We start from the raw sequence: 27347 nt of genomic DNA on the forward strand, positions 1-27347 counted from the left end.
TACTATTTTTTAAACTTTAATCATGAATGGTGCTAAATTGATAAATTTTATTTTGTAATCAAATTTTGAAATTGAATTGATATTCAATTTCATGAATCAAACAAATCTTTATGGATATGCTAAACACACATGAATCATTACTTTACTGAAGAAAATCTTGCATCAGAATTGAGACAACGGAAGCATGGCTGGTGAAGAAAACGAACCGACGAAAAGACTGCAACCACATCTATCAAAACAAGATCTTTCTACACTCGTTAGTGTTTCGTTAATATCACACTTTAATAAATGTTTGTCACCAACTGATCTTGGCTACACAATAAACGTATAGAGGTTCATGACAGATGGCCTCGAAAATAACCCGAACCGTCAAATTGTTCAATAAAGCTCGATAGACTTTCCTTTGATAAGAAGTTGCAAATATGTGATGCCTTTTGTAAGGGAGATTTAAATCTTAAAATGGTATGTGAGCATTTAATTGTGGATAAAGAGCGGGTTAACTCAAATGCTCATCCTCCTGGGGTTGTATCAAGACTATCTCGGTCTTTGAGGGGAGAGTTTGTTGTCCATATGTGCACCAAATAAATGGAAGTATAATAACAGGAATCAGAAATTCTATGAAAAATAAGGTATAGGGGATTAAAAGTTGCTCGACAATCTTTGAGATGCCCCTATACCTTATTATTGATAGAATTTCCAATTCCTGTGGTGTAATCAGTTAGTTGTAGCCATTATCTTAGCAGATCAAGAAATAACTGTTAATTGGTAGATTATACCTTAATTGGTCTATCTTACTGTATGTCAAATACCTGAATCGAGGTATAAGTCACCAATTAATGGTTATTCCTGACCTGATTAAGTGGAAGAGGACCTAATGCTTTTCTTAAATCTGTCATTAGTGATGTTAATCTACTACTATTGTTTGAATGCTTATACATGTGCTTAAATAACATTTTATTCATTTGAATGTCTGTTTTGAGGTGTTCAGTTCATAGAATAAAGAATTTCAAAATTCAGGTGAACACTTATCATTGGGGAAATCCCCCATAAATCGGGATAGTTGGCAGCTCTGCACTATCTAGCAGAAGCAGCTACTTGTATACATGTATGTTGCTAGTTATTCAAAAGTTTATTATGACTGATGCAACTTTAGGTAATATACAGATAGGTAGTCATTTCATCATTCTGATTGATCAGATTTATTTATACTTTTGAATATGTATATGAGTCTATGGAAATCAATTTTACGTTACTTATTACATTCTAGAATTAACTAAAAACCAAACACATTTTGTAAAGCAAGTGATTTTGATTTTTTTCAAAGGAAACTCTTATGCATAGTTAACCTGAGATTATTTATATTTAAAAAAAAAATGAGTTCAAATGTTGTGAGTAAAAGTAATTTATATTTTTAAGTATTTAAGCTTGTATACAAATGTACAAACTAGCACATATTTAGGAACATAATACTTGTACAAGTATCTATTATTACTTGTACAGGTGAATAATTTAGGAAGTAGAGTAATTTCCCTTAGTCATTCAGATTTGTTAATAAATCAAAAAATAAAAACCTATCTGTTTGTCAATTTAAGCATTCAAAAACTCAACTTGTTCAAAGGAGAACCAAATTACATATCAAAACTGTGTTCTCAACCTCTCTAGCTGCTAATTGATAAATTGTTGTCGCATGATATCTGTGTATATACAATGAAATTATTTATGATAATATTGGATTACTATCTTAATTTGTGACATAATTAATAGCATGTCTGAATTCAGTAACTTGATGATGGAAAATAACTTATTTATTCATGAATTTTATGGGGTCTTGCACAGTTACAACATGTACTTAGTAACTTAACATCTGTGCAGATTATATTTCTAAAATGATAATTTCTTTATTTAGTTATGACATTAGATAAAAGATTTAAAAGAGTAAGCAAACCAGATAAATGTTTAAGGCATGTTTTAACTACCCAAAACTTGAGAATTTCAGGGGTTGTTAAAAGAAATATAAATTTTATAAGTAAATTTTTTTAGAAGCATTAGGGGAGATTATTCAAACCTTGAAAATAAAATTTACTTACACAAGTTTTGAGGGAATATAATTTACTCTTCAACTTCGTACTTTATTTGGCCTTTTTAACTTTTTTTGATTCGAGCATCACTGATGAGTCTTTTGTAGACGAAACGTACGTCTGGCCCAAATACAAAATTTCAATCCTGGTATCTATGATGAGTTTATTTACATCTTCCAAGTAGGTAAAAGACACTTGTTTAAGTGTAAGTTACTCAGTGTCAGTAACTGTAGATGAACTACTTAGACCATTTTATCACATTTTGATAGAGTTGCAAGGCTTTTCTGCAAGCATTTAATGGAAAATTTCACTCATCACTGCTCATTTTACCTAGTTTGGTGATTCCTGACTTGCTTCAAGTACGTAGACAGAAAAGTACAATTTTATTTCATCTGCTGCATGTATTTGACCATGTATTTTTATGTATTCTTCCTAATGTTATTGGTTTGGGCAATACACTATGTGTGAATGAAATATTGGGAATTGTTTTTATAATCTTCAGATCGAAAATTTGCATCAATTGTTAATAAACATAAAAATAATGTGTAAAGTAATAATAAATAATATATTTTCAGCAAATTGAAAAATTGACACCTCTGACACAAGAGGTTATCAGTAGACAGGCAACTATAAATATAGGTAAGACTTATTGTACTCACAACCATACAGTTTGATTTTTCTAGTGTTCTGTAGTATTGCCAGTATTCTCATGAAGCATAGCTAAAATTTATGATTGAAAACAAAAGGAAATTTCAAGGAGGAGAATAGAATTCAAGCATTTTGTAATACTTTTGGTAATTGATGACGACAGAGCTTATGTGGTGTAATCACCAAATGTGAACTCATTGTTCAGGAAATTATGCATCAAGGATGTATGTGAGGGCCTCAATGAAAATCCTGCCCTCTGGATCTGGATCTTTATTAAAATATTTCCAACAGAGCATTAAATTGTAACATTAAACATGCTAAAGAAATGATGTAAATTTTTAAAATTTAAATCAGTTATATTAACTATATACATGTTCATTTCAGGAACCATTGGACATGTAGCCCATGGGAAGTCCACTGTAGTAAAAGCAATATCCGGTGTACAGGTTTGTAAGCTTGAAGTGATTAGAAGAAGTTCTATGTCCTATAATACTGACCTGTATACAGAGTGAAGTGTTGTTAAACTTTTTTTTATCCATTACACCCTTCTGACACTACAACTGTATGTAGATATCAATATAACTTTAGAAAAAATGTTTCTGTAGAATTTTGCCTCCCTTGTTATTTGTTGATGTTGTTAATTTTTACCATAGCCAAACATAGACTTTTGCATGATTCATTAAAGGGGGATTACACAAACCTTAAATCTGTAACTCATCAACAGAAATCCAAATCTTAAGCAGTATGTGTGGAATTGCATATTTCTACTTTATTTGATGAAATTATTGATTTAAAGGGTATATCACTGCCAGTAGGGATTTCTTTAATGGTTCTTGTAGAGTATGCAATCTTGGAACTGTTAGTGTGGTATTGCATCTTATTTCAATTATTACATTGATGCACTTTTTAGCTGGTAGTTTTTCGTTCCTCATTTAGCCTGGAGTTTTTATAGTTCTTCATTAATAACTACATCCTTTGACAAAGTTCTTTTCTGCTAAGAATATTTTGTTCTCATATTTCGTCTAATCTTATTTTGTGTTGGTTATTATTAGTTGTGGAAGTCTTGTCTTTGAAACTTGGTGGATGTACCAACTATATATGGAAGAAGTACTATTAAATGTTCTCTTATGTATATGTTTTATTATCCTTTTTTGCAGACTGTAAGGTTCAAAAATGAACTAGAAAGAAATATTACCATAAAACTTGGCTATGCCAATGCAAAAGTAAGTCATATTATTATTTTCATTCACAATCTTTACAATGACGCTTAGTTAAGATCAAGGTTGGCAAAAAAGCGGTCAATACTAGTATTGACCATGCCGGCGGTAAATACCGGTAAATACCGGGAAATACTGGCAAATACTGGTCGATTGAAATTTTGAGTGGACATTACTATAAAAACCACTCTCTATTGGTCAATTACTTTTAGAAAATGAAATAATGAAATTGTTAAAGTCATTTTAAATGTTTTCATTTCTATTTTTATTGTAAATTCTTAATAAAAAGTTATTTACAATGTTTTATTAGTACATAAGATAAAAATGTTTTGTCCCTGTCAAAGAAACTCATCAGGTGGCTTTTGCACTGACTATAGCATTGCAATCATTACATTTTGCACTGGTTTTTGTTGTTGTCTTATATTGTATAGAAGTTCCAAATAGGGTCTTCAGGTTTCAGTTTGGTGCTTAAGGTCAAGATGGTTGTACTATGTGTATGTAAATCATGTAAATATTGATTATGTAAAGGTAAAATTTATACAACATTATATATTTTTTGGTTTAAAACATAAATTACAGTTCAGCCATAAGAGTAAAGGTCCTTCATACCTTCCATTTCCTGCATAAAGATGATTTTTGTCTCACATTTAATAGACAGGAAATATTTTATTGTTTAAGTGAGTCTTCAAATATATCACTTTTATTACTTTCAACCATGTTTTGTCATCATTTATTGGGGGCTGTTGTTTTTAAAGTAATTAAATTTTCACACCTAGTAATGCCAGGTGATAGGTAATAAGACACCTGTAAAGTTCATTTACCTGTAGTTTTATGTACCTGTAAAAATTATGCATTTTCAATAAAAATTATCTTGATTGAAAAATGTTGTAATAATTAGTCAATCCTTTATATATATCTAAAATATGCAATATCATAACTTATAAGGACTAAATTAGTAGGTATAAGTGTTAAAAATGAATAAAACATATCAAATTCATTCATTTATATCAGCTGAAACATACCAAAAGATAAAAGTTAAAATATATCTTACTTTTTATCATTTTTTTACTTCAATAAATAGAAAAAACCACCATGAAAATTTCAATTGACCAGTATTTGCCAGTATTGACCACTTGAGGAGTATTGTCCGGGGCGGTAAATACCGGTAAATACCGCCGGTAAATACCAGGGGTGGTAAATACCGCCCAACCTTGGTTAAGATTGAACAAAAGCATCTGATATGATACTTTATCATACAATTTATCATTGGAATAGCCATTTAATTATGTACAATGCAAATGAATTGTCGGAATTAATAGAAATCATCCATTGGAGAGTCTATTGGCTGTTTGAAAATTAGAAGGAACAAGGATACACCACATAAAATCCTCTATGAAATGGTACCATGAATTAGCTATTTAATTTACATGCATATTAATTTTCAGTAACCACTATATATACAATGTAGACTAGAGTGCAAGTTAACCATAGTGATGATGGCAAATTTTTCAATAAATAAATATCATATTGTTATTGAATGTGAGATGATTGTCTTGCTATTTTGTCCCCCTCACAACACAGTGCAGAGGACAAAGAAATACTGGGTGTCAGTGCGTGTGAAGCAGAAAATGAGATTGATCAGGAAAGACAACTAAACATGTTGAAATTTGTACTACAGTTATGTTTTTTCTGTTCTTTAAAGCTGGTACAAAAACCTATTCTGATTTATTTTGTCAAAACACATAAAAATTAAAGTTTTTTTTATGAATATTCATATTTATTTGAAATGAAAAACTCCAGCTTTTAACATTTTTCTCACTATGAAGAATTGTTATTGTTGTTTTATTACAGATTTATAAATGTGACAACAACTCTTGTCCTAGACCTGGATGCTACAGATCTTGTGGTAGTTCTAAAGAAGATGCATTTCCATGTGACAGAGCTGGATGTAGTGGAAAATTTAGAGTCCTCAGGTTTGAAAGTTATCTCTTTCATTAGTAGATTAGTTACTAACAGATTTCCTTAATTCTTTAAATGGAATGATTACAGAAGAATTCAAATATAGAAATATTCATCGAGTGACTGAACAACACATTAATTCAAGAATGCAAATAGCACATGAGTTAATAATTAGTGTTGTTCAGTGACAAGTTGAACATTTTTCGATAGTTGAATCCTTGGATTAGTTATTCTTTTTATTACATTGACCATGAACTTTTTGGAGGAAATAAAGTATAAAATACAAGGAACTATATCTTTTTTTATGCATTCCAAATTCATTTGCATCATCATCGACAATGTCTTGACCATCAATACCGACTGTTGTATGACATCAAAGGATTAAAATTATCACATTAATTACACCCCCGCTTTAAAAAAGTGGGGGTATACTGTTTTACCTCTGTCTCTCCGTCCGTCCGATTAATATTTTCCGTCGCATCTTTCTAAGGAACTACATCATAAGGATTTCTGAAATTTGGTTTCAGGGTTTATATAAGTCAGCTATACCCTGTGATGCGTTTTCAGATTCATCACTCAACAACAAATGCATATTTGGGCTGGGGGTATCATCAGTGAGCAGTAGCTTGCAGTTTCACTTGTTAAACCTGTGAAATTATAGGTTTTTATTTTACCAGGAAATCTCTCTATTTCATTGCAACCAATGTAATAATATCATTTATTTATGTGTATTGTGGATCATTGTACTAGGGTTGGATAATCAATACATTGCAGCCCCTTTAAAAATATAACTTAAAAAGTTAACATTTATCTTGCATTTTAACAGAAATCAAAATCATATTTTTGAAAAGTCCCTAATTTAAGATGGCCACCTTCTTCGAAGAAAAATCAGTTGAATTGTGCTTGTTGGAAACTATAGATTCTTATTAAACTAGACAGTTAGGGTTATGGTCTATCAATTTTGTCCAAACATTAGATGGAATGATCTTTGGATGGCTAATTAAGCCTTTTATATAAGAATTGAATGCTTTTGTAATTTTATTGGACTTTAAAAGCATTGGTAAAAGCATATTTTCAATTTGTATGAAGCATTTTTATGCCACAACTGTGAAATTATAAATTGATTCAGGCCTTTTTTTTTGTTCATTATTTTAATATTGTCATTGATAGCACATGTAATCATATATATGTTGCATTATAACTTTTGGAATGCATCTGCCATCAAAATTATGGAATCGTATGAAACATCTTTGTACTGTAATTATTGACATTTAACCCCTATTTGTTTAGATATCAGTAGAACTAGAAGCGTTCCTGCATTAAAACAAATTTGAACTTCTTCAAGAATTATGTAATATGCTATATTAGAGTATACAGTAGCAATCTTCTTAAACAAATTAAGGGAAAGGTAAAATTGAATCAGCATTTTATAGACCGATCCTTGGATGGTTAACTTTCAAAACCATGTCACCTGATTTTCATATAGCGATATATAGAATACTAGAACTAGTGATATTGGATTAATAATCATTTGATGTTTACTTTCAGAAAGTTTGTTTGATGAATCTAAGATAACCTCTGGACTTACTTTTTTTTGGCAGTTACATTAAAAATCATATTGCCACAATACCTTTGAAACTGACCCTTTGTTTGATCAAATTATTTCATCTGTATTTTATTATGATTAAAAAAACATTCAGAAATCAAGAGTGTAGAAAATCAAAAATGCACAAAACTATATTTATGATATTTAATTAAAAAAATCTGTTTTAATAGACACGTTTCCTTTGTGGACTGTCCAGGTCACGACATTCTTATGGCAACCATGTTGAACGGAGCAGCAGTTATGGATGCAGCCTTACTTTTAATAGGTATATAGTTTAAAAAGAAAGCTATTAGTAATATTGCAAATATAAATATACCCACACAGAAAAGTTGCAGAGTGTATAATGTTTATATCATAACTTTGTTGTCTCCATGCAAGCACCTATATTTATTGTAGAATCCTCTTTAAATTTGAATGAGTTTGATTATTAAAAGAATCTGAAATGGAGGACAATTTTTTTTCTGGAGGGGGACTTGACAAAGTAACCCATATTATTTCTTGTTGCCATGCTATCACCTTCATTTTTTGTTGAATCCTCTCTAAATTTGGGTGATGGTTCCCAAAACCTCTGACGAGTGGGATAATCAGAAGGATCTCAAATTTGGAGACATTTTTATACGACCGCAAAAAAATTTTGTGGTCGTATATTGGTATGACGTTGGCGTCGTCGTCGTCGTCGTCGTCGTCGTCGTCCGGCGTCGTCGTCCGAATACACATTGGTTTTCGCACTCTAACTTTAGTTTAAGTGAATGGATCTTTTTGAAATTTGACCATAAGATTAAATACCACAAAAGGAAGGTTGGGATTGATTTTGGGGGTTATGGTACCAACAGTTAAGGAATTAGGGGCCAAAAAGGGGCCAAAAATAAGCATTTTCTAGTTTCCAGACAATAACTGTGGAACGGTGTATGGATCTCTCTGAAATTATGCTACAAGTTTCCATACCACAAAGGGATGGTTAGGATTTGCTTTGGGGGGTTATGGCTCAAACTGTTTAGGAATTAGGGGCAAAAAAGGGGGAAAACAAGGTTGTCCTGGTTAATGGACAAATACTTTAGTACAAAACATAATTTAAAGCAGTGTAAGGGAGATAAATCAAATACATCATTGAAATTATCTCCCTTACACTGCTTTTAAATTATGTATAAAGTAATGGTTAATGAACAATAAAGATAATTTAAAACAGTGTAAGGGAGGTAATCCAAATACAACGTTTTGGTTACTTCCCTTACACTGCTTTAAATTATTTTTAAAGAAATGCATATTTATAAAGGAAGACCAGTAAAAATATCTGCAAATGTTGCATCTTTTTTTTTCACAAAAAAATCCATATGAAAGATTTGACACTATATTTTTAATTCTATTATAAAATAGATTAAGTTAGCACTATGGTAAATTTAAATGGGTAATTATGGTTGCCAACTCCATTGGAAATTTGAATTGAGATTATGACCATATCTTGAGGGAAAGAATTTTTTGGGGAAAAAAAAGGGGGGGGGGGGATAAAAAGAAATTGTGGGGGTCAATTTTTTCTCATTTCAGATTTCAGAAATTAAAAAGAATTATTCTTCAAATATTATTTTTTTTTCAAATTTCAAATATTGAAAAATTTCAAGAAGTAATCTTTAATTGCACAGTATGGCGCATTAGATTTGTAAAATCTTTGATCACATTTATTTATTTGTTATGCCGAATCTAACAGTGTATTTAGATTTTTAATTTTGGGTCCAGTTTTCAAATTGGTCTACATTAAGGTCCAAAGGGTCCAAAATTAAACTTTGTTTGATTTTAGCAAAAATTGAATATATGAGGTTCTTTGATATGCTGAATCTAAACATGTATTTTGATTTTTGATTTTTGGCCCAGATTTCAAGTTGGTCCAAATTGGGGTCCAAAATTAAACTTTGTTTGATTTCAACAAAAATTGAATAAATGGGGTTCTTTGATATGCTGAATCTAACCATGTATTTAGATTTTTTATTTGTGGACCCCGTTATCAAATTGGTTCATATTGAGGTCAAAAGGGTCCAAAATAAAATTTTGTTTGATTTCATCAAAAATTGAATTATTGGGGTTCTTTGATGTGCCAAATCTAACCGTGTATTTAGATTTTTAATTTTGGGTCCTGTTTTTTAAATTGGTCTTCATTGAGGTCCAAAGGGTCCAAAATTAAACTTAGTTTGATTTTAACAAAAATTGAATTCTTGGGGTTCTTTGATATGCTGAATCTAAACATGTGTTTAGATTTTTGATAATGGGCCTAGTTTTCAAGTTGGTCCAAATTGGGGTCCAAAATTAAAATTGTTTGATTTCAACAAAAATTGAATATATGGGGTTCTTTGATATGCTGAATCTAACCATGAATTTAGATTTTTTATTTGTGGGCCCCGCTATCAAATTGGTTCATATTGAGGTCAAAAGGGTCCAAAATTAAACTTTGTTTGATTTCATCAAAAATTGAATTATTGGGGTTCTTTGATATTCCAAATTTAACTGTGTATTTAGATTTTTAATTTTAAGTCCTGTTTTTAAATTGGTCTACATTAAGGTCCAAAGGGTCCAAAATTAAACTTAGTTTGATTTTAGCAAAAATTGAATTCTTGGGGTTCTTTGATATGCTGAATCTAAACATGTGTTTAGATTTTTGATTATGGGCCCAGTTTTTAAGTTTGTCCAAGTTGGGGTCCAAAATTAAACTTTGTTTGATTTTAACAAAAATTGAATATATGGGGTTCTTTGATATGCTGAATCTAACCATGTATTTTGATTTTGGACATTGGACCATAATAGGTAAATTAAAAAAAATTCAAGTTCTTAGACCACATTCTTTCTGTGTCAGAAACCTATGCTGTGTCAAATATTTAATAACAATCCAAATTCAGAGCTGTATCAAGCTTGAATGTTGTGTCCATACTTGCCCCAACTGTTCAGGGTTCGACCTCTGCGGTCGTATCAAGCTGCGCCCCAGCGAAGCATTTTATTTAGGAAGGGGTACTTGTAAAAACATCCCATAGTAAATATGTGGGGCATGGGTATGCGAGCTTGCTTTCATTAGATGTATTAGATACACCTTGAGGGTGTTAGCCCAAATGGGTGTATCTAATGTTCACCAAGATATTATTGTCAGTGCAGAATGATAGTTTTCAATAATTTAGGAGGGTTTTTATCAGCGATTTGACCATATGTTATTGTAAAGCATGATAAATGCAGGGTATCCAATTTTATTTAACAACATCTTGGTGTAAATATATTATACATGTATATATAAAAGAAGAGAAGTACAACAAATGTTGAATACTACATCAAACTACACAAAGTAACTAGCCAAACTTGGTTAACATGATGCTATTGAATTAGAGCCCTGATGATAATTTATACATTTAACTTTAATTATTTCAGCTGGAAATGAATCCTGTCCACAGCCTCAAACATCAGAACATTTAGCAGCAGTGGAAATTATGAAATTGAAACACATACTTATCTTACAAAACAAAATAGATCTGGTAAAAGAAAGTCAAGCAAAAGAACAGTATGAACAGATTTTAGCCTTTGTTAAAGGTATTAATAGCCTTATGTTGTTAACTCGGAAGGTAGGATTATATATAGTGAAGTCCTTTCCTTTGATTAAAAATTGTTCCATTTATGTCAGGAACAATAATTTTTATATGCCCGTTTACAGGACGTATTATGGTATACTGTTGTCCATCCGTCCGTCGTCAACTTGTAACTCGAAAACACTTTAACCAATTTGCATGAAACTTAGGGTAATTGTTTATATCTATTGAAGTGAGCTCCCTTTCGATTTTTATAAATTTTTTATCGTACTTTTCTGAGTTATAGGGTTTTATTCATTAAAAAAGGGAGATTTTCCAGTTTTCGGACAATACCTCAAAAATGAGCAGTTTTCATGAAACTTTGGTGAATTGTTTATATCTATTGACGTTAGCTCCCTTTCAGTTTTTATAAATTTTAGATTTTATGTTTTATGAGTTATGGGGTTTTATTCATTAAAAAAAGGTGATTTTCCAGTTTTCGGACAATAACTCAATAGCTTGATCTGCTCTTGTTGTCTTTTTTGCCTAGATATACCAGTAATAACAAAGTGATATTTTTGTACGATTTCAGTTTTTATGTCAACACTTTCCTTTACAATGGGGGGGGGGGGGGGGGGGGTCATTTAGGGACAGACAATAAGTTTTATTTTTTGTATTACAATGTAACACTTTGATGGGTAATGTTGTAGTCATTTTTAGCTGCATTGTAAGAAAAGTTTTTGGTGAATTTCAGAAAATATCCATTTTTTGTTTGAGACTTAAAAACTAGGGGAGGTGTAAGATTTACCCAGCCCCTCAACAGTGTTATGTCCAATACAAAAAAATATGATAAATTCTGACATTGATCTAGTATTTTCTGTCTCTAACTTATCCCCTGATTGTAAAAGAAAGCAATTGAGATGAAATTGATATTGCACAAAAATATCACTTTGTTACTACTAGTATATTTAGTGTCTGCTATGGGCTGAGACCATAAATCTGATGTTCAGGTGTCTTAAGACCATGGGCTTGCAGTCTTGCTGTTATTAATTGCTAATTGTCAAACCATGGAGTGTTATTAAGAAAGCAACCAAAATTCCTAGTTTACAAAGAAAATAGACAAATATTTTTTGTTAGTGTTAGTAACTTTTCCTTAAAAAGGCTCGTTATCAGAATCTTATGTGTAAGTAATGTATATACACTATAGTGCATTTCTTAAAAAGATTTATATTTTGTGTTTTATATGTTTATAGGAACAATAGCTGAAGGAGCTCCAATAATACCAGTATCAGCTCAGTTAAAATATAATATAGATGTCATTTGTGAATACATTGTTAAAAAAATTCCTGTACCTAAAAGAGACTTTTTATCAGAACCCAGATTAATAGGTAATTGTATATTATGTTAGAACCTAATCAGACCAAAACAAGCTATAATAGAAGAAATGAAATGAAAAATTGTGGAAAGCAACATCATTAGTAATTTCAAAATAAGTTATGTCAATGGCATATATTACCAAAAAAAATATAGAAATGGCATGTGGAAGATATCTTTATATTAGTTAGAGTTGTCTCCCATCTTTAGAAGTAGATAATGTATTATTGCATATCAACCCCTAGATTTTTATACGACCGTAAAAAAAAATTGCGGTCGTATATTGGTAAGACGTTGGCGTCTCCGGCGTTGTCGTCCGAAGACACATTGGTTTTCGCACTCTAACTTTAGTTTAAGTGAATGGATCTTTATGAAATTTTACCATAAGGTTTAATACCACAAAAGGAAGGTGGGGTTTGATTTTGGGGGTTATGGTACCAACAGTTAAGGAATTAGGGGCCAAAAAGGGGCCAAAAATAAGCATTTTTCTAGTTTCATTACAATAACTTGTGTGTAAGTGTATGGATCTTTATGAAATTGTACTACAAGGTTCCATATCACAAAGGGAAAGCTGGAATTGAGTTTGGGGGTAATTGCCCAAAATGTTTAGGAATAAGGGGCCAAAAATAAGCATTTTTCTAGTTTCCGGACAATAACTTGTGTTCAAGTGTATGGATCTCTCTGAAATTGTACTGCAAGGTACCATACCACAAAGGGAAGGCTGGGATTGATTTTGGGGGTAATTGCTTCAAAATTTTAGGAGTTAGGGGCCTTAAAGGGGCAAAAAACAAGCATTTTTCTAGTTTCAGGACAATAAATTGTGTGTAAGTGTATGGATCTTTATGAAATTGTACTGCAAGGTTTCATATCACAAAGGGAAAGCTTGGTTTGAGTTTGGGGGTAATTGCCATAAACCTTTAGGAATTTGGGGCCAAAAAGGGGCCAAAAAACAAGCATTTTTCTAGTTTTCCAGACAATAACTTGTGTTCAAGTGTATGGATCTCTCTGAAATTGTACTGCAAGGTACCATGCCGCAAAGGGAAGGCTGGGATTGAGTTTGGGGGTGATGAATCATAAAGGGGTTCAAAAAATTTGGAGGGGGGGATTTTTTTTCCCTTTTTATACGACCACAAAAATTAAAAAATTTTTGGTCGTATATTGGTATGACGTTCGCGTCGTCGTCGTCGTCTCTGGCGTCGTCCGAAGACACATTGGTTTTCGCACTCTAACTTAAGTTTAAGTGAATAGATCTCCAAATTCTTAGACCACATTCATTCTGTGTCAGAAACCTATGCTGTGTCAAATATTTAATTACAATCCAAATTCAGTGCTGTATCAAGCTTGAATGTTGTGTCCATACTTGCCCCAACTGTTCAGGGTTCGACCTCTGCAGTCGTATCAAGCTGCGCCCCAGCGGAGCATTTTATTTCCTGTTGATTAAGCATTTATGGGAAACCAGGTTATTTATTTATTTCTTAAGTACAGTCAAACCTTGTTGTGTTGAACTCGGTTGTGTCGAAAACTCGGATGAGTCGAAGTAATTTCTTTGTCCCAGTAAAATTCCCATTTGATCAATGCATAATTACCTCTGATGAGTTGAACTCGGTTAATTCAAATACTCAGTTAAGTACCGGAGATGTATAATTAATGTAAATTGACCCCGATGTCTCAAAGTTTGAAAGTAACAATTTTCGACAGATTCAGACCTAATGACAAAAATTCAAATCGGATGTATTTCTTATGTAACCAATTATTTTCGAAAGAGATTAAAGCTGAGTAAACATACTTGTTTGTATAACAGTTAAAATGACATGTTTATGGTGACCGGTAATTAACACCTTTGTTGATCGTCCAAACGGAACATTAGTGTGTTGAACATATTTCACCAGATATAAAAACGAAACAAATTTAAAGGACCCAAGCCGAGATAAGATGAATCGTTAGAATTAAAATTCATTAATTACAATAAATAAAGTTATGATAATTATGATAAATTTATAATAATTTAATGTAAAGCAGATGACCTCATCAGAGATCGTTTAGATCTTGTTTCATTTCGCAAATTTACAAAAATCTATGATTTTTATTTGTTTTTCAGTGATTCGATCATTTGATGTAAATAAACCTGGCAGTGAAGTAGATGATTTGAAAGGAGGTGTTGCAGGAGGAAGTATTCTGAGAGGAGTGTTAAAGGTACTTTATATTTTGCAACCTACTATGAAATTTGTCTCAGTGGTTACAGTGAATTATATATAGATTCCATATCAGTCTTGATAGCATCCTGAGAAACCCATACAAGCCAAATGTGCTAGCCAAGGACCTGATAAGTATATAGGAAATGATAAGGAAAATAAATTGACTCTAACATTTGATGAAGTTTCTATTCATTCTATCAAATACATGAAGCATTTCAATGTAAAAATATGTTTTAAAAAGGCATGTTGCAGTGAAAGATTCCAAAGGGATAATCAAACTCATAAGTTGAAAACGAACTGACCATGTTGTGGGAAAAAAACGAATAAACTACCAAAAGACAAACAACACTATACAAAACACAAAGAAAACTATAGAATGAGCAACTCGAACCCCACCAAAAACTCGGGTGATCTCAGATCCTCTTGGATATCTTGCTCCACATGTGGCACCTGTCATACCAATAAAGGTTGTGTTTCTCTTCATGTGACTGGAAGCAGTTATTGTAGATACTGTACTTAACCATATTGATTGTTAACAATTGTATATTCCCTTTCACCAATAAAACAAATGTACAAATGATGGCAAATCTGAGATATCATTAGCTGGGCGAGATGTAGATATCTGTCTTAATTAACTTATTTGATGTCATAAGCTTATCATGCGCTACACAAATAGAACGTGATACAACTGTAGGAGGATTAACACAGAATTCTTTACAAATTTTGAGTCAATAAAATTTTGTTTATCCTATTTATTTACTTTTATTTATAACTGAAGGCATTTAACATGTTTAATCTAGTAAACCAAGAATGTCCAAGAACTAGGCAGTAGGTTACAAGACTTTAAAATGATTCAGTCATACTTTGATATGGCTGTGTTAGCTGACACAGATTAAGAAATAGTTGAAATAAAATAAACAGGAATTAGAAAAGTAGATATTTTAAACTTTTTTTACAGGTTGGTCAAGAAATAGAAGTTAGACCTGGTATTGTTTCTAAAGACCAAGAGGGCAAATTAACATGTAAACCAATCAGATCTAGAATTCTGTCATTATTTGCAGAACAAAATGATCTTCAGTATGCAGTTCCTGGAGGTTTAATAGGTTAGTAATAAATTAAACTTTTAAATGAACATTAATCAAGACAAGTACTGAAATTTTTATACGACCGCAAAAATTTTTGCGGTCGTATATTGGTATGACGTTGTCGTCGTTGTCATTGTCGTCGTCGTCCGAAGACACATTGGTTTTCGCACTCTAACTTTAGTTTAAGGGAATGGATCTCTATGAAATTTTACCATAAGGTTCAATACCACAAAAGGAAGGTTGGGATTGATTTTGGGGGTTATGGTACCAACAGTTAAGGAATTAGGGGCCAAAAATAAGCATTTTTGTAACTTCCAGACATAACTTGTGTGTTAGTGTATGGATCTCTCTGACATTGTAGCACAAGGTTCCATATCACAAAGGAAATGCTGGGATTGATTTTGGGGTAATTGCCTCAAAATATTAGGAATTAGGGGCCAAAAAAGGGGCAAAAAACAAGCATTTTTCTAGTTTCATGACAATAACTTGTGTGTTAGTGTATGGATCTTTCTGAAATTGTACTACAAGGTTCCATATCACAAAGGGAAAGCTGGAATTGAGTTTGGGGGTAATTGCCCGAAACGTTTAGGAATAAGGGGCCAAAATGGGGCCAAAAATAAGCATTTTTCTAGTCCCAGACAATAACTTGTGTTCAAGTGTATGGATCTCTCTGAAATTGTACTGCAAGGTACCATACCACAAAGGGAAGGCTGGGATTGAGTTTGGGGGTGATGAATCATAAGGGGATTCAAAAAATTTGGTTATTTCTGATTTATATTTAAAAGCAAATAATAATGATATGGTAGGAGATACACACCAAACAGGATGTGTAAATTATTATATAATAAGTATTGTGCAATAGCAAGAAATTTTCAATTGCACAGTATTGCACAATAGCAAGAAATCTTCAATTGCACAGTATTGCGCAATAGCAAGAAATCTTCAATTGCACAGTATTGCGCAATAGCAAGAAATATCCAATAGCACAATATTGCGCAATAGCAAGAAATTGTCAATTGTGCAGTATTGCGCAATAGCAAGAAATATTCAATTGCACAGTATTGTGCAAAAGAAGATACTTCGTATAAATTGCTTATTTCTTGACCATTTTCAATGGGGTTTTATTCTTGAGTTTTTGGGGTTCTTTAATATGCTGAATCTAACCGTGTATTAAGTTTTTGGATTTTGGGCCCCGTTTTTAAATTGGTCCACATTGAGGTCCAAAGGGTCCAAAATTAAACTTTGTTTGATTTCATCAAAAATTGAATTATTGGGGTTCTTTGATATGCCGAATCTAACCGTGTATTTAGATTCTTAATTTTTGGTTCCGTTTTCATATTGGTCTACATTAAGGTCCAAAGGGTCCAAAATTAAACTAAGTTTGATTTTAACAAAAAATGAATTCTTAGGGTTCTTTGATATGCTGAATCTAAACATGTATTTAGATTTTTGATTATGGGCCCAGTTTTCAAGTTGGTCCAAATCGGGGTCCAAAATTAAACTTTGTTTGATTTCAACAAAAATTGAATATATGGGGTTCTTTGATATGCTGAATCTAACCATGTATTTAGATTTTTGATTTTTGGGCCCCGTTATCAACTTTGTCCACATTGAGGTCAAAAGGGTCCAAAATTAAACTTTGTTTGATTTCATCAAAAATTGAATTCTTGGGGTTCTTTGATATGCTGAATCTAACCATGTATTTAGATTTTGGATATTGGACCATAATAGGTGAATGTCCAATTTAAAATTTTTAAGTTCTTAGACCACATTCATTCTGTGTCAGAAACCTATGCTGTATCAAATATTTAATCACAATCCAAATTCAGAGCTGTATCAAGCTTGAATGTTGTGTCCTTCCTTTTCCCAACTGTTCAGGGTTCGACCTCTGCGGTCGTATCAAGCTGCGCCCTGCGGAGCATTTTATTATTGATATGGAAAAAAAATGATGTGTTATATCATGTCTTTGTTTATAAGTTAATAGCTCTCTTATGAGATATTCAGTTAATTGGGGCCTTAACTCCTTGAAGGCAGTACCCTATACTAATTAATCTGTCTCGTATCTGTCTATCCGTCCCCTCGTCTATGTTGTATTCTAAATTGAATCCCATAGTCAAAAACTATCTGTTGGCCCCCATGTTACATATAAAATTCCTAGTGCCAAGATTTTAACAAAGACTGATATTTACTAAGAAAATATCAGTTTCTTGCATTAGTATGAATTATTTGTGTTTGAGCCTCACACAAATATGAAGGGACTTCCTGACATATTTTTTGCTCACGTCACCCTAAGGATCAAGTGAGCTATTCTCATCACTTGGTGTCCTCTGTCTCTGTTAAATAAAATTGAGAATGAAAACGGGGAATGTGTCAAAGAGACAACAACCCGACTAAAGAGCAGAACACAGCCCAAGGCTTCCAATTATTCTACTTTTACAAAAATATTCATCTGTGAACCTTCTGGGCCAATTGGAACCAAACTTTGCCACAATCATCATTATGGGTATCTATTTAAAAAATTGAGTTAGATGATCCTGCCTACTACATGGTTATAAATAGAACATGGGGGTTAAATGCAAGTTTTGTCTTTTATCTTGAAAACCACTATTGACAGAGAAAATTTGAGATGTGCAAAATTGTTCAGAATGTTGAGATCTACTTCTTGTCTATTAACACCAAAACTGTCAGAAGACTTATAATAGTAGAGAGTTGTCCTTAAATGATGATTTTTACCAATATGTATCCTTTTTGTTTAGCCTTCATTATTTTGTTGAGGAAGCGAGATATAGCTTTCTTACATTCCTTCATTGTTTGTGGCTTCAACTTTTAGTATCAGTCTGTTGTTGAAGTTTTCTAAACATCAATAACTTTGTCAAACCTTCATGGAATTGTGTGAATTTTAGACACAGCTGTTTTATGATCAAAAGACAGTACGAAGAGTAAAAATTTGAAAACATTTCTTTCATTTTGCAGTAAATTACTGATAAATGGACTAGATTTTGGCCGTAAACTTTACACTTTTACTCTAGACAGTAGCAATAGCAGGCAAGCTTGCAGGGTTCTGCAGTATCCTTTACTAAATGTTTTACCCTTTCCTTTTATCTTGCAAACTAATATCAAAAGAGAGAAACTTTAAATAGCAATAATTATCAGTAAGACAATTTCTACAAATAATTCATCATAGTAATTGTTCTCCCCAGGATTTTTTTAAGGCGCAAAATTCAAGGGCGCGTAACTCTTATTTTATTAACGTTTGTGATCTGAAGCAATAAGTCATAAATCATGACATGCAATATGAATTATAATGCTTTGTGTTATGTGTTTAATAATGCAGAGTATTAATGAATTACAAGAATATATATATGAAATAAATTGATTTTAAACACAAAAGTTATTTATATTCAGTCAATTAAAGAAGTCAAAATATAAATATTCATCTCTACTATATGCTCCTTCTAGGGATATTGTTTCAAGATAGTGTTATTTTGTTGGACAGTCTGTTCCTCAACTTTGTCTTTATCCTCTTCAGGGTTAAAAATTAAACCCCCACTCACAATAGCTTTTGCTTATACCCCCTTTAACATTTCTAAGCCATGATAACTCAGTCAGCCACTTGTCATTGAAACCAGAAACATGGTGCTTGCTTAAAATTATCAATTGCTAAAACTTGAGCTTGGTTGGGATTAGGAGAAGCAATGAAATCTGCTTATACTGACAGTGTAGACGGAGGTTTATTCCCCTTTTCATTAGAAGTCATTGGTCTGAAAAAAACTTCTACTTCCATCATCTACCTTTTGCTTATAATTCACCCCTTTGTTATTTGCAGAGAACATGTTCATTCAGAATTAATAAAATCGAATATGGTTAAGATATTTGGTATACAACTTTTTAAAACAAATTTTTTTTATAAATGAACAGCTGACCAGTTTCCGTAGTTCCACATTACGCTTCCGTGCGTATTATTGGTTAATCATATCTTTGGCAGATAGATATAAACGAAACTTTACAAATTTGTTAAAGTTAAAACCATTGAAATTATTTACCAGTGACATTATACAGAAGCTGCGGCGATTCTGTACCCGTGTTGATTGTCACATATTTCCTGACGCACGGATTCACGATCGATGTTCAATGATCATTTTATTTCTAAAAATATGACAGTTTCAGAAGAATTTACCTTGCAAGCAACATTTTTTCACTTTCTATTAAAGTAAATCACTCCTCATTATCTTTAATCAAACATTATTTTAATTTTTTCAACTACTAATACTTTCATTCATAATATCTTTAGCAATGTGTATTCAAATTTATCATGTGTATTCAACACGTTCATTGGTCGTGTTTAAATAGATTCTTCTTCTCGACCAATGAAAAAATTCGTTATATAAATGGTCAAGTGATCACACACACGATGCGTAAATACAATGTATTTGCGATCTATTTCTTCAATTTCTGCACTGAAGTTTTTAAAATTTTTAATTTTCTTCAAAAAATATCTATCTTCTTCATGATCAATTACGCTATTACCTGATAACATAGTCCAATAAGGCTGAGATAAGCGTGGCTCAGGTAAAACTAATTATCAGTTATTGCATAACACTGACCGACCCATCAGCGGTGATCAGTAACTTGACAATTTTAACCAACATTTATAATGAAAATGTGAAAATTAACACGCTGCGGGATCAAGTATTAAGGGACAGCGGCCAATTAAGACGCTGCGGGATCTACAAAAATATTATGAAGGCGCTGCGGCAGCGTCATATCGGCCTGGGGAGAACACTGATAGTTGTTCAACTCCTAATAAGAATTATTAACCATGAATGTCGATTTTTACCAATTTTTGTGGTTTTTGCTTTTTTCAAGAAAACTATAAAAAAAAAATGAATAGAAACTTTTAAATGCAAAAATGATCAGCAACAAGATTACAATTTGTTATCATATCTGAAATTGTTTGTCGACTATTATAGGAGTTATGGCCCTTAAATTTTTACCATTTTTTGGCATAATGGGTCAAAACAATAAGTAGTTGAAGAAAAACTTTAAACAGCAAAAATGATCAGCAGAACAAGATCTAGAATTTGTTTAATACAGCTTAAATCTTCTGTCAACTCCATAAAGCATTTTTTGCCCTTAAATGATAAGTTTTACACATTTTTTGCATTTTTGGCCAACACTGTAGTAGATAACTAAAAACTGTAAACAGCAAAATTGATCAGCATTGCAAAATCTGCAATATATTAGCATGGCCAAAATTGTCAGCCAACTCTGTATAGGAGTTATCGCCTTTTAATGATGATTTTTACACATTTTGTTTGCATAATAGAGAATAAACAATAAAACATATCAGCAATACAAGATCTACAAACAACAAAGTCGAAATTTTCAGTTCAATTTTTATAGAAATTATTGCCGTGATAAACTGAAACCAGTTGAAATGGTCAGCTATATAAGATCAACAAAAAGAGATCTTACTTATCATGAATTATATCCTAGTCTTTAATGTTGGAAATGCACAAAGAACCCAGTGGGTGATACAGGCTCTTTAGAGCCTCTAGTTTAGTTATTAGTCCCCTACTGACGAAATCGAAGGGGACTTTAGGTTTGCACTCCGTCCATCTGTCCATCTGTCAGTCCGGCAAATCAGTTTTCCCCACTTTTTTTCTTCATGCTTAAAGATATTGATTTGATATTTGGTGTATTGTTTTATCATGACAAGTTACAGATCAAGTTCGAATTTTGTTCCTTTCTGATGATTTTGTGCAGAGTTATGGTCCTTTGACTTAGAAAATTCACTCAAATAATCAGTTTTCCGCCGTTTTTTTTGTCATTCTTGAAGATATTGATTTGATAATGGGTATATAGTTTTATCTTGACAAGTTACAGTTCAAGTTTAAATTTTGTTCCAGTCTGATGATTTTGTGCAGAGTTATGGTACTTGGACTTAGAAAATTCACTCAAATAATCAGTTTTCCGCACTTGTTTTCGTCATGCTTGAAGATATTGATTTGAAAATTGGAATATATTTTTATTATGACAATTTACAGATCAAGTTCAAATTTTGTTCCAGTCTGATGATTTTGTACAGAGTTATGGTCCTTGGAATACTCACAGAATGCTTGTTCATCTCATATTTAGGAGCTTGTATATTCAATGCTTAAGTTATTGTAAGCTTTTAGATTGTGATACATTGATGTTATGTTTTATGATATTGTTTGTTACAGGTGTTGGTACTAAAATAGATCCAATGTTATGTCGAGCAGACAGAATGGTGGGTCATGTATTGGGAGCAGTTGGTGCATTACCAGACATATATACAGAACTAACAATATCATTCTTCTTGTTGCGACGTCTCCTTGGTGTAAAAACAGAAGGGGAAAAGAAAGGAGCTAAGGTATGGAAATCAATAAAAGTTGTTTATGACAGTTTTAGTTTAAACATATTTTATTTTCTTAAATATGCCAAAGGGATGAGATACAAGTTAGTTTTACCATATATGACAGTCCTGGAATTATTGAATGTTAATTATGAAGCAGTACAAGATCTACAAGTTTCTCATAATGGCAGAAATTTAGAGATATTATTTCCCTTAATGACAATTTTTACCAATTTTTATTGTATGCCTGTCAAAAACAGGACATATTATGATATACCAATGTCCATCCGTTAACACTTTGTACAATAACTCAAATTCGCTTTAACCAATTCTCATATAACTTTTAACACAACATTAGAATTGAGGAAAGAAAGCTCCCTTATGATTTTTTTTTATTTTTGGCTTTGTCATTCAAGAGTTACAGAACTTTGACCTTTAGATTGAAGACAGTTTTTTCCCAAGTCATGCCTTTTACTCCAGTATTCCTGGATTGATTTCCTCCAAACTTTACATTATTGTGGGGATTGATGAAAGGTCGCTCCCTTGTGATTTTTCTTATTTTTCAGTTTGTTATTCCAGATAACAGAACTTTAAATATTACATTTGAGGCAATTTTTCAAAAATTTGCACACTAACCCTAGTATTCCTGGATTGATTTCCATCAAACTTTACATTATTGTGCGAATTGATGAAAGAAAGCTCCCTTTTGATTTTTTTTAATTTTCTGGTTTGTAGCTTCTGAGTTATTAGACTTTAATTGTCAGATTTTAGTAAATTTTTCACATATTGTACCATGAACTTTACTTAATTGTTGGAATCTGTGAACATTAAAAACTGTTCGATTTAAAAAGAGGGTATCCTCAGGCATGTTTTTCTACAGAGCTATTTTATTTGCTTATGATTAAATGCCCTCGAAATATACCATTTTGTTCTTGCAACAATTTTAATATGCACAATAAGGGTGTATCATGCGCTCTTGGCATAGCTGTTTATTATAATTACAGACCAAAATAATCGAAGATAAAGAAAAAATGTTAAATATATCATGAAATGAGGGACCCAAGTTTGAAAAATCTGTGCCAGTCAATTATTTTTAAAAAGAGTTATGCCCCTTTAAAATAGTTTTTATATGGGAAATTGCATTTTAAGTGATCTCACATGTACAATTTTTGCCAGATTTTTTATCAAATTTATAGCAAAGGTTTATATCAGTAGTGTCTCGGACACAAATTCAAAGATCAGTGCTTATCAAATATTTTTAAAAGAGTTATGCCCTTGGAAATATTAATTATATATGAAATTGCATTGCATTTGCTCTCAAGCCTTCATTTCTCTAAGATATTTATAAAAAAGATTAAAGAACAGTAAAAAAAGGTGTTTTTTTTTTTTTAGTGTTTGCCCTTGAACAGATAAAAAATGTGCAACTCTGGGGACATGAGAACTCTGTCCTTTTATTTACTTCTGTTTTACTGGTACAAAAGTTATTGGAATTCCCTATTGATCATTGTTTACTTTTGTTTTACAGGTACAGAAGTTATCAAAGAATGAAGTTTTAATGGTAAATATAGGATCTTTGTCAACAGGAGGACGTGTACTGGCTGTCAAAGCTGATTTGGCTAAAATTGGTCTAACAAATCCTGTATGTACAGATATAGGAGAAAAAATTGCTCTTAGTAGAAGGGTTGAAAAACATTGGAGGTAAGAAAACTTTTTAACCAGTTGTCCCAAGAACTAAAGTAATACTGTTGATTCGTTATTATTCGTGGAATACCAATTTTTCGTAAATTTTGGGGATACAGGTGAACCATGAATTTAAATGTTCAAATAAGTAAAAATTTTCTATAGGCTTGTATGCAGACTTTGACAAAACAACGAAATCCAATGTATATGAAAATACGATTTGATCTTAGAGTGAAAATTGGTACCAATGAAAATAAATCAATCCATGGTACATAGGTTAAAATAAATAATATAGTTAAATATTATTTTTGATAATTTGGAAAAGTAACCTAGATAATGACATTTTTTGGTCAATTTATCTGTATCAACCAGTTTCTTTGAAGACAATAAATAAAACATCTTTTTGGCAATGTTTACCAATAAATTTCATTTTAAATGATTTGTCAAAAAATATGAAAAGGGGGTAATGTGAATCATTACATACTAATTGCATTGTTGTAACTGCCTGTTTTGCTATTCTTGTAATGATAACCAACAGAACAGCAGCTTATTTGGTATCATTATGTCATTTTTCTGTAAAACAAGTTCTGTGACCTATACTTGCTGTGAATTCACAAATTATTGTGTCCATTTGTTATTGGGATTGTTGAACAATAGACAATAATGTGAGTTAAATTATTGCGATTTCCAGTAATGATGTATACAACTAAAAATTTCTGAATTCACAGTATTTAAGTGTCTTCTGGTTTTATGTTTTTTGTTGTATGATATATGAGTTTTTGAAAAAATCAACAATGTGGAAAGTATTTAAACTTTTCCATGTGTGCATAAATCATTCATAAAAGCCATGGTTACAGTGATGAAACATGCTTTTCGTATCATATTTTTCTATATAAATATTTATATAAACCTTCAAATTTATTCCATGTGCCTAATGTCAAAGAAATTCTGTATACAACTTTTTTTTTTAAATTTGGCTTAATTTTCCCTAATTTAACTTCAGTTATGATAAAAACCAGGTCAGTGACCTGTATATTTTCGGGGGTAATTCCAATCACAGTATGTGTAACAAGATATTACAAAATGAGGGATATATTTAAGTATGATAGAACTGTTGGTTATGTCTTTAATTACTTAGTTATTATCTTTTTATGAATTTGACATTTTTAAAAATCAGATTTTACTTTTACTGTTCAGGACATATAATCTTTAATAGATGAAACAATAGGCACAGAAAGTGTTGGGTCAAACAAGCATCAAAGCACCATTATTTCAACCACTGTGTGGATGCCAGTTTTTGTGGATGAAACATCCACAATAACTGGACTATGGTATCAATGATATGTTCATTGTCTGGAAATTTACTTGAATTATTTGAAAAAAAATCGGTATTTCTACCACCAGACATAGATTGCAATAGCTGTGTTTTGCACAACTTTTTCAGAATGTTTGATTTTTATTGCTCTTCAACTTCGTATATGATTTGGCCATTTAACAGGTTTGATATGAACACGGCTGATGAGTCTTGTATAGACAAAATGTGTGTCTGGCATACCAAATTATAAGCCTGGTATCTTTGATGAGATATTAACTCAGATATTGTGGAAAAGTTTCTATAACTGTCTACTGTCTATTTGATGTAGGAATTGAATGTTTTGTTCTTCCTTCTTTTCAGGTTGATCGGTTGGGGACAAATCAGAAGTGGTATTAAGATAGATCCTGTCAGTCAAGATGATTAAACAAGTCACACACAATCGTTTACTGAACATCTTTTAACTATGTTACCTTTGTACAAAACTTGGCATTATTACCATACAGACGTGAATTTATAGATACAATGTGCCCTTACAATGTTTATTGAAATAATGTTAAAGGGCTAAATTGTTATATTTGATAAATGACTAAAGATTTATTTGAATAAATTAACTTCATGTTGTTAAATACATGTGAAATAAACTAGGTTATTTATAAATTATGATTTTTTGTGTCGCCTAGGATGTAAGTCACAGTATGCGAGACATAGGTATAACAATCCGACGGCAGGACAGCGTAAACTATTTGTTTAAAGCTTTAAATTTTAGAATGTTTCATACCTTTTGTGCAGATACCTTATGTTATGAAGTTTCCGTCTCTCATATGTCCATTGTCCTTGACCTCATTTTCATGGTTCATGAAAAAATTTGTTAAGTGAAATACTCACTTATTATGAGTAATAGGATGACTATATTTGGTATGTGCGTACCGTGCAAGGTTCTCATGCCCATCAGACAGTTTTCAATTGACCTTGACCTCATTTCATGGATCAGCGATCAAGGTTTAAGTTGCGTGGTCAATTCCGTATCTCAGATACTACAAGCAATTGGTCAACTATATTTGGTGTATTGAATGATTGTAAGGTGTACATGTCTGACTGGCCGGTTTCATTTGACCTTCACCTCATTTTCATGGTTCAGTAGACAATCTTTAGTTTTTATGGTTTGGTCTATTTCTCAGTTATTATAAGCAATAGATCAATTATATTTAGTGTATGGAACAATTGCTAGGAGTGCATGTCTGTCTGGGAGGGTTTATATGACCTTGACCTCATTTTCGTGGTTCATTGGTCAATGATGAGTTTTTGTTATTTTGTCTGTTTATCAGATACTATGAGCAATAGGTCAGCTATATTCAGTGTATGGAATGATTGTAAGGTGTACATGTCTGTCTGGCAGAGCTGATAGGACCTTGGCCTCATTTTCATGTTTCATTGGTCAATGTTAATATTTTGCGGTTTGATCTGTTTCTCGGGTACTATTAGCAATATGACCACTATATTTGGTACCTTACAAGTCTGTCTGGCATGGTTCATCTGACTGGGACACCATTTTTATAGAACATTGATAATGTTAAGTTTATGTGATACTTCTAGTAAAACCTTCATATTACAAAATTCAATATGAATTCAATGATGAGTAAAACAGGCAAGACATTTCAGCATGCACACTCTTGTTTTATCAGCAATTTGTAAGTCAATCAATACTAAATTTATGCTCATTGAATCTTTCTGAAGATAGATCATTTGGTATAGACAGGGGTTCAAATTAGTGGTGTTCAATGGTCTGTGACCTTCTATTTTGAAACTTTAAACCTTGTCTCCTGGTAAATTAATTAGCTATAACTGACAGATTTATCTTGATTTATTTGTTTGTTTAAAAAATTGACATCAAATGCAGTTTGAAACAAGTCAATTAATTTAAATTCAAAATATTCTTATAACATAAAACTGATGGAAGGAAAGGTATTTTGATTGCTTTAATTTATTATTTTTATGCCCCCGCCGTAGCGGAGGTGGCATTAATTTTTACCCTTGTCCATCTGTACGTCTATGTCCCGAAATTGGTTTTCGTTCTCTAACTTAAGTTTGCCTCAACCAAATTTTATGAAACTTATACACAAAGCTTACTACCACAAAACACAGATTTTGTTTGAATTTGGGTGGCGTCACTTTTACCTTTCTAGATTTATGCCCCTTTACAAAAGGAAAAATTGCAGAATTTTGTTTCAGTTCTCTAACTTAAGTTTGCCTCAACCAAATGTTATGAAACTTATACACAATA

The 27347-nt window shown here is 31.9% G+C and overlaps 1 protein-coding gene across 2 annotated transcripts; it reads left to right on the forward strand.

The window, feature by feature from the left end:
* Window positions 1-92: 92 nt before the first annotated feature.
* On the forward strand, window positions 93-25723 carry LOC127724688 (eukaryotic translation initiation factor 2 subunit 3). Of its 2 annotated transcripts, none has more exons than XM_052231742.1 (13): window positions 93-256; window positions 2654-2717; window positions 3111-3172; window positions 3884-3949; window positions 5795-5916; window positions 7679-7773; window positions 10908-11066; window positions 12295-12429; window positions 14514-14608; window positions 15569-15713; window positions 21920-22089; window positions 23597-23769; window positions 25427-25723. In XM_052231742.1, the coding sequence occupies exons 1-13, from the start codon at window positions 185-187 to the stop codon at window positions 25488-25490; spliced, it is 1422 nt and encodes a 473-aa protein (XP_052087702.1). In that variant the 5' UTR covers window positions 93-184; the 3' UTR covers window positions 25491-25723. The 2 variants fall into 2 exon arrangements, with proteins under 2 accessions (XP_052087702.1, XP_052087703.1); XM_052231743.1 differs by lacking the exon at window positions 93-256 and adding an exon at window positions 1257-1388.
* Window positions 25724-27347: the final 1624 nt, after the last annotated feature.

The sequence above is a fragment of the Mytilus californianus genome, unplaced genomic scaffold, assembly GCF_021869535.1.
Source record: "Mytilus californianus isolate M0D057914Y unplaced genomic scaffold, xbMytCali1.0.p SCAF_14, whole genome shotgun sequence".
NCBI classification, from domain to species: Eukaryota; Metazoa; Mollusca; class Bivalvia; order Mytilida; family Mytilidae; genus Mytilus; species Mytilus californianus.